At 39.8% G+C, this 15,303-nt stretch overlaps 1 protein-coding gene across 3 annotated transcripts in view; it reads right to left on the reverse strand.

Moving 5' to 3' along the window:
- Positions 1-15,303, reverse strand: part of LOC134543346 (spermatogenesis-associated protein 13) — a 250,784-nt gene that overhangs the window by 13,807 nt on the left and 221,674 nt on the right. For 2 of the 3 annotated variants that reach the window (XM_063388318.1, XM_063388319.1), the window contains exons 9-14: positions 12,208-12,407; positions 10,152-10,524; positions 8,562-8,741; positions 7,775-7,966; positions 5,494-5,673; positions 1,792-2,013 (exon numbers count right to left, since the gene is read on the reverse strand). In XM_063388318.1, the coding sequence (XP_063244388.1) occupies positions 1,792-2,013; positions 5,494-5,673; positions 7,775-7,966; positions 8,562-8,741; positions 10,152-10,524; positions 12,208-12,407 (1,347 nt within the window). The remainder of the gene's footprint in view (positions 1-1,791; positions 2,014-5,493; positions 5,674-7,774; positions 7,967-8,561; positions 8,742-10,151; positions 10,525-12,207; positions 12,408-15,303) is intronic. The other variant, XM_063388320.1, reaches the window with a different exon arrangement.

The raw sequence follows: 15,303 nt of genomic DNA on the forward strand, positions 1-15,303 counted from the left end.
GTGTTTTGTTTCACAAATACATGAGTCATTAGTGATCACTAGAAATCTGGAAATTTTTCAATGACCTGTAGGCTAGAATTGATGGCACTGTGTTTTCTTGAATATCAGTAATTTGTTCGATGGCTGTTGTCCTCAAGAGAAAATGTTCTAGTGTAGGAAGAATTTCAATGTGGTTGACCATTTAGTTACTGCTGGTTTATTAATGATTAAGAAAAAAAACATCACCAGAACATGCATGTGTTCTAGGTTTAACTCTTAGCTCGCGTGAACCTATGAATTTATGGGTGTGTAGCAAACGACTAATGATGCCTTTTCCTTCGAAACTAATTATATAAAATTTTATTTTTTTATGAATATATTATTTACTTTTTATTGCATTCTTTTTTACCTTTAAAATTGATTTTGTTACAAACAGTTCTGTAATAGAACATATTTACAAAGCTTTTAATTATTATAATTTTGGATACTATAGTACTACATCATATTGGTAAACATCTTGTGAGACCTTTAGGTAGATTATTTTGTGAGTATGTGTGAGCGCATAAATAAACATTGTTCATCTGTCTATGCATTTACTGTGTGTTCAAACAACACTTGGGTCCCTTCCAAATGGCTACACCATTGTTCAGCACACAGTATTTTAGACACCATTGCTGTCAACATTGTTATACAGTCTTTCCATACAAGAATGTCCCCGTTATAGATTTTAATGGTATCAAATGTAAGCATTGTAGTGTGTTGGTTCAAGGTCACTATTACAGAGTAACCCAAACAGTTTTAGATAAGCATATGCACAAGTACTGCTTTGTTGTTTTCTCGCTTGCAGCACCACCTACGCAAAATGGCAACTCCTGAGCGTTAAGCATTTTGTGTTCTGTAATTTCAGTTCTACGTGCATTTCTATTAAAATTTAATTGTGATCCCCCATGTGGCAAAAACATCCGCTGATGGTATAGGCAATTCGCGACGACAGAGCTCCTTTTCGCTGGCCTCCAAGTTCACCTGACACAACACCATGCAATTTTTTTTCCTTTGGTGCTTTATAAAATTTTGTGTCTACGTTCCGCCGCTACCTAATGATCTGCCAGAGTTAAGACATAGAACTGAAGATGGTTTTTCTTTCATTACCCCGAATTTGTTAACCAAAGTGCACATATTGAACATTTGTAAGAAAAACTAGGTATGATTTGTTGTAAATAGTATATGGACATCCTGTGTTTTCACAGCATTGTCAGCATTACAGAAATGCATCCGGAACTTCTACGATGTACTGTTGTTATTTCAAAACAGTTAGGTTCAACACAGAGAGTGAATGTAGGAGTAGAGCACGGACGGGCCGGCGCATAATTTTTAGGGAAACATCTACTGTACCTGCAAACGCTTTAATAAGGATGTATGAGCCGCACCCCCCCCCCCCCCATAAAAAAAAAACCACTGGAAAGAGACCATTTTATTTGTGTATACTTATCAGTAGAGACCTGAAAAATTCGCGGTTTCGATGGCCTTCAGGATAGACTGCACATACCCCATGTACACTCGGGCAAATAACGCAAGTTCATTAAATCGTCTCAGCTGGTTCGTCTGTGATTCGATCCTTCTTTGGTTGAGGGGTTTATAACTGATTGAGATTCGTCCAGATGAACAGTAAGCCAATAGCGAAATTATCCAAGAGGTATATGTGTTTGAATTCTAGCCTATCACCGAATGAATCCGCGAATTTTGCAGGTCTCTAATAATCAGCGACGTGTATCCTTGCGAAGGTGCGTGCGCGGGAAGCCCCCCCCCCCCTACCTTGGTGTACTTGAAGAGCTCGGCCAGCTGCAGCGGGTACTTGCAGATGCGCTGCACGGGGGTCAGCAGGTAGCCGTCGAGGGGGATCTCGATGAGGCCGCGCATCAGCCGGCACGCCTCGAAGAACTTGCTGTAGCTGTTGTGCTGGTACAGCTCCTGGAGGGTGGCCGTGGCCAGCGGGTGGCTGTTGCAGTACTCCGAGTAGATGCGGAACCCGGCCCTCTGCGCAGACCACACGCTCGGTTGGCACGCAAGCCGCGGGGATCCCACCCGGGCCATTCGGGAGGATACCGGCGCTTCTCCAGGTGCCGGGCCGTGGCGGGTAAGCAGGGACGAGAGTTTTTATTTTCATTCACTGTCATTATTAGAAACATTATGTACCCATTATTCAACAAATATGGAACTTGAATATTTCTTAATACTTAACTTAAACATAATAGTCACCTTTTAACTGACACACTATGCAATTATAAAATCAAATCATTATTGCCCAATAAGCATGTCTAAAACAAAACTAGGTACTCACCAAAATTAAATTAAATCAGCAAATATTTGTGCGTTTGAAAACATGCCAATGTCATTTAATGTGTTACTTAAAAATAGATACAAGCCAAAAAAACTTTAATATTAATTTTTTTTCCAGTCGATGTGTATGTTGGTATAAAATTTATGATAAATTAGATACAATGAATTTGCCATGATAAACTACATATATATACATAGGCGTGCCTACAGGGGGGGCCAGGTGGGCCATGGCCCCCTCTAATGTAATCACTCAGATCGGCATTTTCTCTAATGCGTTCGTTAATATTCGTACATTCCTGGCACTGTGACACTCAAACTGTTTTTCAGTGTTGCAGCGTGCTAATTAAAAATATTTTTAAACATTTTATCGTTCTGGAAATACAGCCGCCGTAGTTTATTTAAAACACGAGGTCCCTTAAAAAGGCCAAGCAAAAAAAAAAAAAATTTAAGAGGTTTGTTAAAGTTCTGTTGTCTGAATTGCTGTGTTTGCATTCACTAAAAAGAAGTTCATTTCAAGGTAGATCTGGGCCAAGCTATTGGAAAATTTGAGGGGGGGAAATGTATAAGTACCCTTTAATCATTGTCTATGGAAAAAAACAACATATTTTCAAGATTGTTAAAATTATACGGATATAAATATTAACTAGTAAACATATCTCATTGATACTGCACAAAAATATAAACACGGCAATGAGTGAATGTATTTAGGCTATTTATCATTCTAAATTCAGCTTCTGATTTAAAAATTTAGCAGGGCACCCCCTAATGGAAATGTCTGGGCATGCCTATGTATGTATATGTATGTATATGTATGTATGTATGTATGTATGTATGTATGTATGTATGTATGTATGTATGTATGTATGTATGTATGTATATACATACATACATACATACATACATACATACATACATACATATATCTTATATATAAAATTCTCGTGTCACAGTTTTCGTTGCCATACTCCTCCGAAACGGCTTGACCGATTTTGATGAAATTTTTTGTGCTTATCCGGTATCTATGAGAATCGGCCAACATCTATTTTTCATCCCCCTAAATGTTAGGGGTAGTCCACCCCTAAATTTTTTTTTTTATTTCCAGTTTTTGGTAGGAAATCACCATGGCAACGGCTGTTGCTTTGTTGATGCTTCATTCGTCTCTATGGCAACGGCTATTTCATTGTTAGTGCAGTCCTCATCACCGTTGAAATTTTGCAAGTACTTTAAATATCAAAAATTGCCCTTTTTTTTTTCAAGTATATATATTTTACAGACTTGAAACTTCACAGTAATGTTCCTTATGTTACGCAGGATGACATTTTCCGTAAATTGGATCCCATGGGTGGTTAAAACCAGGCAACAGTGGGTACTTTGTCTGCATGAGAACAGGATTTTGCATTGTTCATGCCTTCTGCGTCTCCATGGCAACGGGCATCGCGCGGCAGTGGCGTACCCACAAGGAGGGGCATGTACTTATAATGAGCTGCGCAAGAGTGATCTGCCTGTAGACTGCCGTAGCGAAGTACGGGTACATCAGTTATACGTTGCGTGCACGAGTCGGGAAACCATCGGAGCTATTCATTTTCTCTCCGGTACATTATACAGCATTGTAATAAATTGTCACTGATTTTTTTTTTTTACCATTACTGTAAATGGGAGATGTGGCTTAATTTTTTTCCATTAGTATAGCCGTGCGAAGCCGGGTCGGGCAGCTAGTACATATATATATTTTAAATTTGAGTTAAGCTTAGTTAAATTGCTGAATGATTTCAATTTTAAGTTACATTTGGTGAAAAAATAGAGTATTAACTTGCATTTTGGTTTATTGAATGTATCAACATGCTTTGCTGTGTTATTTCAGTTTTATCACAATTCACCAAATAATCTTATCCCTACAGATTAGTGATTTAACCTAGATTATCAAACATCAATATAGGTTTAATGGGAATACCAAAGGAAATGAATATGCAGAACAGTAATATTAAACCAAGTTACACCAAGTTACAATAATCTGTGCTATAGATTAAAAATAGGGGGGGGGGGGGGGGGGGGCCACGGTTTTTCTTTAAAAAAAAATTATATTGGAAATTAATACAAAAATTATTATTGAAATGTGAGATGTAACCCCCCTTGAATGAAAACCGACAGTAATGATAAACTCTGCGCGAACTAAAAATGCTGGCAGTGCAGTAATGTGACTAGATAGACAAGGTCGACAGCCTGATGCACTAAAAAAATCCAAACGTGAGCTGTTAAATTGGTGCCGGATTATGGAATGTGCCGAACCATTGAGTGCCGGATTAAAAATCTCGAGGACCATTTAGTCTAAAGCAGTGATCCTCAACTCTGCTCCACGGAGCCCATGCACTTCCTAGGGACTCCGAGGCCACTCCAAAAAATCTAAATATAAAAACTGAATGCAAGTGGATACTAAGAAACAAAAGGCAGGATTCTCTATCAATAGAAATAAAATATTGTGCCTCCTCAACTATTCGGGAACAACCGTAATGTCAAAGTGCTGCTGCTATGTGCCCATGATTGCCTGATTTTTTGATGGATAATTTAGTGATTGATTGTAAATTATGTCACATTAGCACCTTTTGCCCTTCCCAGGAAAAAGGGCTGCCATGTTACCCGCTGTGTGGTTGTGATACCGAAAGGTCGCGGTTGGGCGATGGCTCAAAATTAAATAATAATATTATATGTTGAAGTAAATTTCGCGGCTGCAGTTCAGGCTGTACTGATTTTTAACATTTTTTGGATGTTTAATTTAGAATTCGTTGACTCCAGTCACAGGTATTGAGCCCACATTGAGACTTAAAATATTTTTTTTTTAAGTTGTCGTTCCATGATGAAAATTTGTCTGAAAACACGGGATTTTAATATCAATATTTTCAACATAATCATTTAGAGCAACGTTTTAACAAAATTTGAACAGTGTTTCTAAACCCAAATATTTCTTCGAGTATTTTTATGTATGTGCAATCTAGACCAATTTTGAGCTAGCCGGAGGTATGGATTGTTAAAACCACTAGACATAACTTTTCTCAGATGCTATAAAAAAATATTCAGCTGTCAAAATAAGCATGCTGATAGAGTTACCAGCCACGAAAGAGCACCCGTTCATGGGATGCTCTATCGTGCCGCATGTTTCATCACCAGCAGGAATAAACGTACGTGATTGAGGAAGCACTCCCCGACGCAACTGCGGTGCGGGGCCTCCCAGTCTATGTGGCTCTCCAGGTCTTCCAGGAACACAGACTGGAACCTCAGCAGCTCTTCCAGGTTCCCGAATATCGTCGAGATCTGTTCCGGCGTAAACATGTCGGAGCGGCGTTTGCACTCTGCCAGGTAGCCCTGCAGAATAACAACAATCCAACCAAATGAACCATTCATGTGTAAAACTGAAACATTTACTACAGTATTGCAGAGTTCCACATTCAAAAAAGTTCAGGAATTCAGTAAAAGGACTGTAAAAATTTAGGAATATTACAAACTAATATGAATTGAAGGAATTCCAGTTGAATATATGTTTCTTTTAGTCAGATATAATTTAACCCTATAGGCCAAGAAATTTCTGTACTCATTAGTAGAGATCATTTATATATATATATATATATATATATATATATATATATATATATAAATCTAAGCAATATTTATCAGATGTTAAGTAGGGATTCTTAGAAAACTAGACTGAGAATAATGAAACCTGCAGTATCTGCCATTAGGGGTCGTCCATTAATCACGTGATGTTTTTTTAGCAAATTTTTAACCCCCCCTCCCCCCTAGTGGTTTTTGGTGAGGATTTAGACTTACACCCCCCCCCCCCCCCCCCAATAAATCACGTAAATTTTTTTGGTACAAAATATTTTTAAAAATTTCAGAATATTATCTTTAAATATAGGTATAATCTAATTTAATTCTGGAAAATTAAGCACAGCATGTATATTCGGCGCCAAAATCACAGTCTTACTGGCGACTGGCAAGCCGAGCCGGGCGGGGATAATGTTGCCTGGCTACAGCGAGTCAAGGTCACGCGTCGCTTTTCGGTTTAGTAGAGATTGCGCGAAAAAATAAATACACGTGATATCTCTCTACACCCCTCCTCCCCCCTTGTGATATTTCGTGATTTCCCCCCCCCCCCCCCCCTCCTTTCGAGCCTCACGTGATTAATGGACGATCCCTTGCTGAGACACATTAAGGAGAATTAATCAGAGAGTATTCATGGCCTGCTTTTTGAAATTCACGTTCTGTCGTGCTTTGAAGTGTTCAATGAATTCAGCTTGATACTGTCTTTAGATGAGATGAAACAGCAATGCCTGGTAAGTCTATTTGAAATTTTTGATAATTTAATTTTTGAATTTTGGATCTACTGTTACTTTTGCCCTTTTGAGATGACTGAAATTTTGAAAGGCAAGAGTTTAAGTGTATTGCATTGTATTATTTATTTATTTATTTATTTATTTATTTTTTAAAAAGCCACTAAGCTCTACCAGTCTGTTAACAATTAACTGAGAATATTTTATGTTGCTGATGTTATCTTAGTGTTTCATAATTAATTCATATTCATGGTTTCTTCTATTATGCATAGTCATTTAAAGTATTTTAATTGTGCTTCAATATTAACATTAAGTATTAATAAAGCTGAATGTAGTATTTTTGTTTTGTTTTAAACTGTTTGTTAATTTAAAATTAATATGTCTTAATTACATTTTTATAATTATAAAGCACCCTTGGGCAGTAAGACTGTAACATTCTAGAAGTTTTAAAAAGAAAGGAAGACCCAGGTGCGACACACTGCTGCCAGCAAGTTATTTTTCACGCCTCAAGTTAGTGCGTTGTTTGAAAAACCTAGCACGTGGGCGCACAACTTCACAGCAATGAACTAGAACTTTCGCTGGGTGCTGCCTCGCGCCAGTCAATCAGGGCGAGCCATGCGGTGGTGTGATGTTGATGTCTGTACAGACTTTCAGAAAAATATTCTCGCAGCATATAATATTCCACACATGGTAATTTTCCTGAATCCTTTCCTGTGATCGGTCAGCTGGCACACGGGGTTGCCTCCCCCCCCCCCCCCTTTTTTTTCGCTTTTGTAAGGGAAGACAACTTCGTTGTACAACTGGATGTCATTCGATTGTCAGCTGTACAGATTCTTGAAAGCACTAGAGAGAATTGTATTATACCTTTATCTTCATTTCTCCACCATATACTAATATTACTGTTACCACTCAAATATCATAGTTTCCCCATGCACGACGAGAAGACTGTGTGCTAGTTCAGATACCCTGCTGGAAGCACCAGCGAGATTTGCACTCATCATCCGGTCTCAGTATCACCTCTATACCCCTGACTAGGCAGGCCCCTTGAGAGGCTGAAGCGGAGCTCCACCGCGGCGGCCACTGGAAGCGAACGAGGGGAGAGGGGGAGACACGTGCGGGGGGGATCACGCACGCACCTCGGCGACGTCGCGCAGCACCCTGACGAAGTCGCGCTCCGTGTTGACGAGCTCGCGCACCACGCTGGTGCGCACCTGGTCGTTGGACAGCAGCGAGATGCTGGTGCGGCGACGCAGCTGGGAGACGGACGCCGCGCCGGCGGCCATCGCGGCCAGGCAGTCCTCCACCGTGTCCTCCTGGCTCACGCGCAGCTGCCGGCACGACAAGCATGGCTAGGACCAACTAGCAATCCACAGCTCACCTCGACACCGGGACGAGATTATACTGTGACTTGCGACGAAACTGAAGTAACACAGAAAAGTAGTGATGTACAGGTGTAATCATTTTAGTACTGGTACCGGCTGATGATCCCAATTTCCTGGATTTATGATTTAATTTTTTTGCAACCAATACTTTAAAATAACAGATACCCAAAAAAGATTGATAATTTCTTCCATTCTGGTGTCACCCATATTTTCTATTGACCTGATTATTGTTTCGTATGCGTCTTTTACTCCAGTATTTTTATACCTAATTTAAGGCTATGCTTGAATTTTGTTTCATTAATTAGGCAAAGGCATAATGAGCACAAATTTTATGCGGTAAAATACTATTTTACACTTACCAAAAAATATTATAATAAATAATTCTATAAAGGTACCGACTTATAACTTAAAAATATTCAATTTCTGGAGACTTGCCATGGTTTATTTATCCAGTAAAATTTCCTAGTTTCACGTGGAACATTTCGGAACTGCACAGCAACAAGAGACAGAGCGAGAGAGAAGAAAGAGCAGCAGCGCTCACCCGGACGAAGGCGGCGGGGAACCAGCCGGTGTGGTCGCCCCTCGCCCCCCACCACCAGTCCTTGTCGAGCGTGTCGAGCACCTCGACGACGTCCCCCGCCCGGAAGGCCAGCTCCTCCGGCTCCATGGCCACGTGGTCCCACACGGCCTCCGCCAGTATCGCCAGCTCCTCGTCCATCGACTGCCGACACACAGACACACTCTGCGGTTCGTCCATCGACTACCGACACACACACACTCTGCGGTTCGTCCATCGACTTGCCGACACACACACACTCTGCGGTTCGTCCATCGACTACCAACACACACACACACACTCTGCGGTTCGTCCATCGACTACCAACACACACACACACACACACACACTCTGCGGTCAGCTCTGCCGGTCCTCTCTGTACGTACAAGCCAAGTTTATATCCAGCCGGTAAAGTAAATCGAGGTGATGACTCATCAGAGCATAGTGAATAATGAAATACTCAGGAGTGGGGTGCTTGTTGACAGAGGGGGAGGGGGAATAACGAATAAAGTAGAGAAACAATCATAACTATAAGATTTTTTTTGCAGGTTTTTTCATCGTCACTTTTGGTTACAATTTGTTTAGTTTTATCGATCAAGTGAATTATTTAATATTTTCTTATGTTGTTTAATCCTTCAAAATGGATTATTAAAGTATCAAGTTTCATTTCCAATGCTGATAGTGGCAACAAACCCTTTTTTTTTAATTATTATTTTTTTATAAAAAAAGTTTGGTGACTTGCACAGAGGCTTAAGGCGAGAAGAACCTCCAGGATCATAGTGGGCCCCGACTCTGTGATCACAAATGTGAGGCATACCTGAGTATAAAACCACAGGGGAGACCAGAACAAAACGGGAAACGAAATTCCCTCTTTTATAAGAAAAAGGTTTTCACCGCATCCTTGCTGCCTTGATTGAAGAAGTAATGTTCAACAGAGTGCTACTTTTTACGTGCATTCAGCAATATACGTAGTAACCTGACCTAGTCCAGAGGTGGCCGACATTATATGTAATTGTAACGAAATATTACAACTAAAAATCTAGTAGGCCAAAACGTATCTTATATATTTTTTTTAAAACAAGACCACCTCCCTTTTTCCTCTGCCCCTGATTTAAAGAAAATACGGTTTGTTATATTAAAATAGATAAGTACAGGTATACCAACGCCCATCAGTAGGGACACCTGTATTTCGCGATTTCATTTCATGTCAAGGTATTTCACAAAACACTGTAGCTTTTTCTAGGAGTCATGGCAAATTGTGAGGGTGCAGCAGTACGGTGAACACATTCTCATTGGCCTCGTCAAGAGCGGGAAGACACCTCTCACCGACCTCAGCCAATAACCACAGGAGAAAAGCTATAGTATTTTGTGAAATACCTTGACACGAAATGTACTCGCGAAATACAGGTGTCCCTACCCATCAGTGATGTTCTAAATACCACGGTATTGTATATTACATTTTTTTTTTTGGTGTTCAAGTCAAAACTATACTGACATTCAATAATCCATAAAAATTGCTGATCCGGCACGGACGCGATCTCGAACGTGCTGGATCAAAGATCTTCCACAGCGCACCTGTTCGAAGGACTTCTTCCTGTCGGTGAGCGAGGCGACGGAGGACTCGGAGTCCGACATCATCTCGTCGTCCGAAGTGCCGGCCCCCCCGTGGCATTCGTGCTCGTCCTCGCTCAGGGCGCTGCCCGATGGGGCCCGGGTCGCGGGCGGGCCGCAAGGCTTCCTCCTCGTGAGCGGGGAGAGCTCGTTGAGGCCCAGGGGCTGGCTGATGGACCGCCGCAGCTGCGGCCGCGACGCCCTCCGCTTCGAGCTGCAAGCAACACCGCTCCCCCCCCGTGAAGCCGCGACCCTCGCCCTGTTCGACACGGCATCTACTGCCAGGGCCGGCGCGTCCGTACAGGCGAACCAGGCGACCGCCCAGGGCACCAAGTAGCTGGGGGGCGGCGCAGCACGACACATAACAGCTGGTATAATATGTTTAACGATTATTGAAACTAGATGAAAATGGATTTTTGTAACAGTTTGGAATGTTTATATTGATATAAGTAATTATTTAAAGTCCACGGTGACCTGTTTATGATTTGTAATAAGTAAAAAAGTAAAAAAAAAAAAAACACAAACCTGCTTACATTTGATTGTTGACAAAATATTAGGCTTACATGATGTATTTTGAGGCAAGGAAAATTTTTTTGGGATGCCCGTCCCGGGTAGGGGGGTTGTTGGTGGGGCGGGGGGGCAGGGGGGGCATTAAGGTTTTTCGCCTAGAGCGCCAATTTACCTTGCACCGGCCCTGTCTACTGCCCAGTAAGACTATCATCTACCTAACCTTCATGTATTTCTGTCTCCAGGCATAACCTTAAGCAAACACGGCAAATATCATGTTTTTTTAAATCTATATTGCCCTCAAAGAAAAAAATAATTGGTTTTCCCATTTACAGTGTAGTGAAAACTGCACTCATCACAGACATCTAAAACATTTATTTTATTAAAAGGTGATGGACTAAACATTAAAATCACTTGAGAAAAAAAAGTGCACACTGATAGAAAATTCTTAGTTTTTAGTGTGTGTGATATTTTCTACAGTTTTTGTTTCAACAAATCACATTAGACTTAACTATTACAAGGAACTTTAAACATGAATGCATGTGTAAATAAACCCTTTAAGATAAGTTTTTTTTATAAAGTCAGATAATCTGAGACACAAATAAATAGAGCCATAATTATTTAGCAATTTTTTTTCTCCAGACTAGACTCAGCTGTTCTGTACATACTCAAGTCCCTTTGGCTTGTCAAAGTTATAGGCACTTTCTCCTCTCGACAGCTTGCACATGACTGATTCACATGCTTCTCCAAGTTTGTTACAGGCTCAGGGTGATCCAGGGAATATCTAGGAGAACTACGAGCCAGCCATCAAAGTGTATCTGATATGAATGTGCTTCTAGTTTACTTTGCTGCCAATAAAAAAAAGGTGACTAAGAAAGAGAGATGTTCGACCCTAAAAATGTTGGTTTTTAACTCTTTTAACTCCTATGTCGAGCCAGGTTAAACCATCTCTAATTTGCAATTTCCTGTTCCAATCCTTTGCCGAGTCTGCCTATCGAATTCCTTGAAACACCTTGCATAGAACAATGTCAATAATTTCAAGGGATTTAAGAGCCTTTTTTGTCAAAGAATTGGAATAGGAGTTTTAAAGATTGCAAGCCTGGCTATAAATTGGAGTTTATAAACCAAACCCTCAAACAAAACAAAAAACTGGAGAGATGTAAAAAAAAATAATCTCCTCCAAGATCAAACTTAACCTTTGAAGTCTGTTATTTTTTTTTATTTTTTAGTGCTACACTACGTATGTATATTTTTAAACTTTAATACACCAAAATAAGGTAAATACATAGTTTTGATAATGACTTTTCGAGACATTTTAAATGATTTAAAAGAAAGGGTGTTTTTTTTTTCCTTTCTATCTCTCCGAGACTAGCTTCGTCTGGGATATTTTCCGTATCACCTTAAACCCTCCTCACAAGCTCGGCCCTACGACGGTGCAGCGAGAGGCAAACATGGCAGAAGCACGGGCCGATGAGCAAATACAAAGAAAAATATCCAAGCGAGTGGACCGCACCTGCGCAAGTTGACGGCCTCCGTGTTGGCAGGCCTGGGCGGGCTGGTCCTCGGGGGCCTCATCTTGATGGGGGAGGGGGTGGAGAACATGCGCCTGTAGCTGTTGCGCACGTCCCAGTTGAAGATGCGCTGGCCACCGAGGTCGGAGTGGGCCCGCCTCACATTCTGGTGCCTGGGGTGGGCGCGGGTCTGCAGATCCGCCTGGGCACAGTCGGGGTTCCCCCCACTCCCGCTTCAGCCCGCGTCCCTGACCGTTCCCCCCCACGCAGGCCCCCTCCCCCCCCCGGTGATTTAAATATATATATATATATACTGTCTAGAAGTCGCGAGTGGATAGGATTTACTCTACGTTTTTCAGAAGCGTACGATGAGCAGCTTGGGAACTTCACCGCTGCAGTGCGCTGCCGTAACGCCCTGTATTGTCTTAGGTTGTTATTTACACGTTAGAGCGCAGCACTGTCGCCCGCTGTCATTCCCCGCATCCCCCACCCCACATTCACTGCAGCTCAAGGTCGTTCAACGGGAGGGGGAAGGGGTGTTTGAAGGGTTAGACACTTGTCCGCTAGGGACCACCACAAGTCGGATGCCCTAGAGATGGTGGCGATTGCGGCGGTGAATTAACCAACTACCTCAAAACCGTATTAGAAATTTTAACCTGGGCTGGCGACTTCTATACAGTATATATATTCAAAGCCGGTGCCCAGGTTCCACGGAGGGGCCCCGGTTCAGTTATGACATTATTAAATAAATATAGCAAGCTAGGCAATACACGCAGATCACATTTACAATAACGGGAATGGTAACGTTTACAAGTTTATACTTTTTTTTTTAAATTGCGGATTTTTAATAATTAGTGCATTAAAGAATAGGGAAACTTTTTTTTTCCCCCGGGTACCGCTTAGTTTGTCTCGAATGCCCTGCCTCCACGTAATAGTACTTCTTTCTTCCCTGCCTCGTAGACCAACTAGCAAAGGTGAACAGTGTGTTGCCCCCAGGTTTCATGCAGTGAAGAGGCTTCATTTAGACAGGTGAAAGGAAAAGTTGTCCAAAATAACGTTAAGCCCAGAGTAAATCTTTAGATGTGTATATGAAACAAACTCACAGACATTCTTCTTTTTTGTAATTTAATACAGATATTGAAAGGTAAATTAAACGTATTAGAAACAACGTGACATGCGAAACTGATCATAAAATTATTTTCCTGTATAATATGAAGTTCTCATTTCCTCCGACACTGCATCAGACCCACCTCTGAGAAGGATAGGGGGTGACAAGCAGGTACACACTTCCTCAGGCTCTAAGTAAGTGTGTCGAACTATACATTGTGAATAAAAATGCATGCAACTGCAACGTTAATATCTAAGAACGAATTTTTCTTTTCCACAACTTATGTAAATATATCTTCCTAGCAAATGAATCATGAATGTCCCATTCAATACTGAGTCGATGGAAAAAAATTCAGTAGGTATCTCACAAATCTATGTTGCAGGTCAAATATCAAGGTCTAATATAAATTAAGATTATTTCTACAATTATGTTTAAAACTTAGCTGAAAAACAGTCAGAATTTTCTGATAGTCTGGAAAAAATGTTGGAAAATTAATTCTTTCACAAATAGATAATTTAAAAAAAAATAGAGTGACACTTTTATGGTTATAATTAACAGTAACCACTACAAAAACATAACACACATGTCATGCATCCCTTAGAAATACTGTAAATGCAGAGAATATCAACTAGTTAGGTAATACATAAAGACAATGCCTAAAAGAAAATCCTCAGGTTTTTACCAAGTCCGAAAGAGTGTGAACGATCATGACTTGCTTGCAAGCGAGGCCATTTTCCCAACTCAAGACGGCATCACTTCCTGCCTTACACCCAGCAGTGCTTATCAGCAGGAAGTGATAAATACACTGTCTTTTGTCTGTGCACGCCAAATCAAGGAACTATTCACTGGAGCAAATTCTGCAGAGCTTCAGTTACTTGAGACCATAACGATTGATTATGAACATTTTGTGCATTAAAAAAAAATTACTACCATTTACTAACATCATATTACTAGGGACAAGATTATGGTTTTATTTTTTGGTTATTTTTTTTTAAAGAAGACTTTGACATTGTTTTTATTTTTAATAGAGTGTGTTTATTCATTAAAAATGGTGTATTATTTAACAAATATAAAACTAAAATATTTCTTAATAAGTACTTATTTCACCAAAATAGTCTCATTTTGACCGAGATGATATACTCATACAATAAAACAAATTTGCAATAAGCATGTCTTGAAAATGAAAAATAAATCAACATATTTTTTAGTGTTTGAAAATGTGCAAATGTGACTAATGTAAAACATGTTAATTAACAAGAAATGCAAGATCAAACATGATATCAATTTTTGCCAATCCATTTAATTTATACATTTTGGTACAGAAGTTATGCTAAATAATTGCATTCAATAAATTTACGATAATAAGAGATAACATTTTTGCAGTTTGAGTTAAGTTTTGTCAAATTGCTGATTGATTTAATGTATTTTCGTTAAATTTCAGGGATAAATGGTGTTTTAACACATTCGAGTCTGTTGCTTATGACTGATTTAAATCACTGAATACTAGGAGTTTTTATGGTTTTCCATTTTTTTTTATTTAAATAACATATATGGTACTTAAAATACTTTTTTCATGATAAAAAACTTTAGATTTTACTATTTTTAATACAATTTAAAACATGATTTTATCTCTTTTAGTTACTGATAATTTATTTCATTATAATAAACTATGTTTTACATAAATAAAAAAATTTCTCATACACACTTCATACTATTCATTGCTAGGATTTTTATTTAAATCCAGTTAAGTTAACATTTAATTCACATTTCCAAATTAATACCAATATATGAATACGTAAATAATTTTTATTTGGTTATGTTTATGAAAATTTTGATTTAGTATGGAACTTTTGGAAGCACCCTGGCATGCACAGAGCAAAGCCACAGTCTTCGCACCACCAACGAGTTTCCTTCCTCAGCCGTTTTCCACTGTTGGCTTTGCCTACATCGGAACATACTTTACAGTATCTGGTAGGGTTGAGTTTTTTTT

The sequence above is a fragment of the Bacillus rossius genome, assembly GCF_032445375.1.
Source record: "Bacillus rossius redtenbacheri isolate Brsri chromosome 9 unlocalized genomic scaffold, Brsri_v3 Brsri_v3_scf9_2, whole genome shotgun sequence".
NCBI classification, from domain to species: domain Eukaryota; kingdom Metazoa; phylum Arthropoda; class Insecta; order Phasmatodea; family Bacillidae; genus Bacillus; species Bacillus rossius.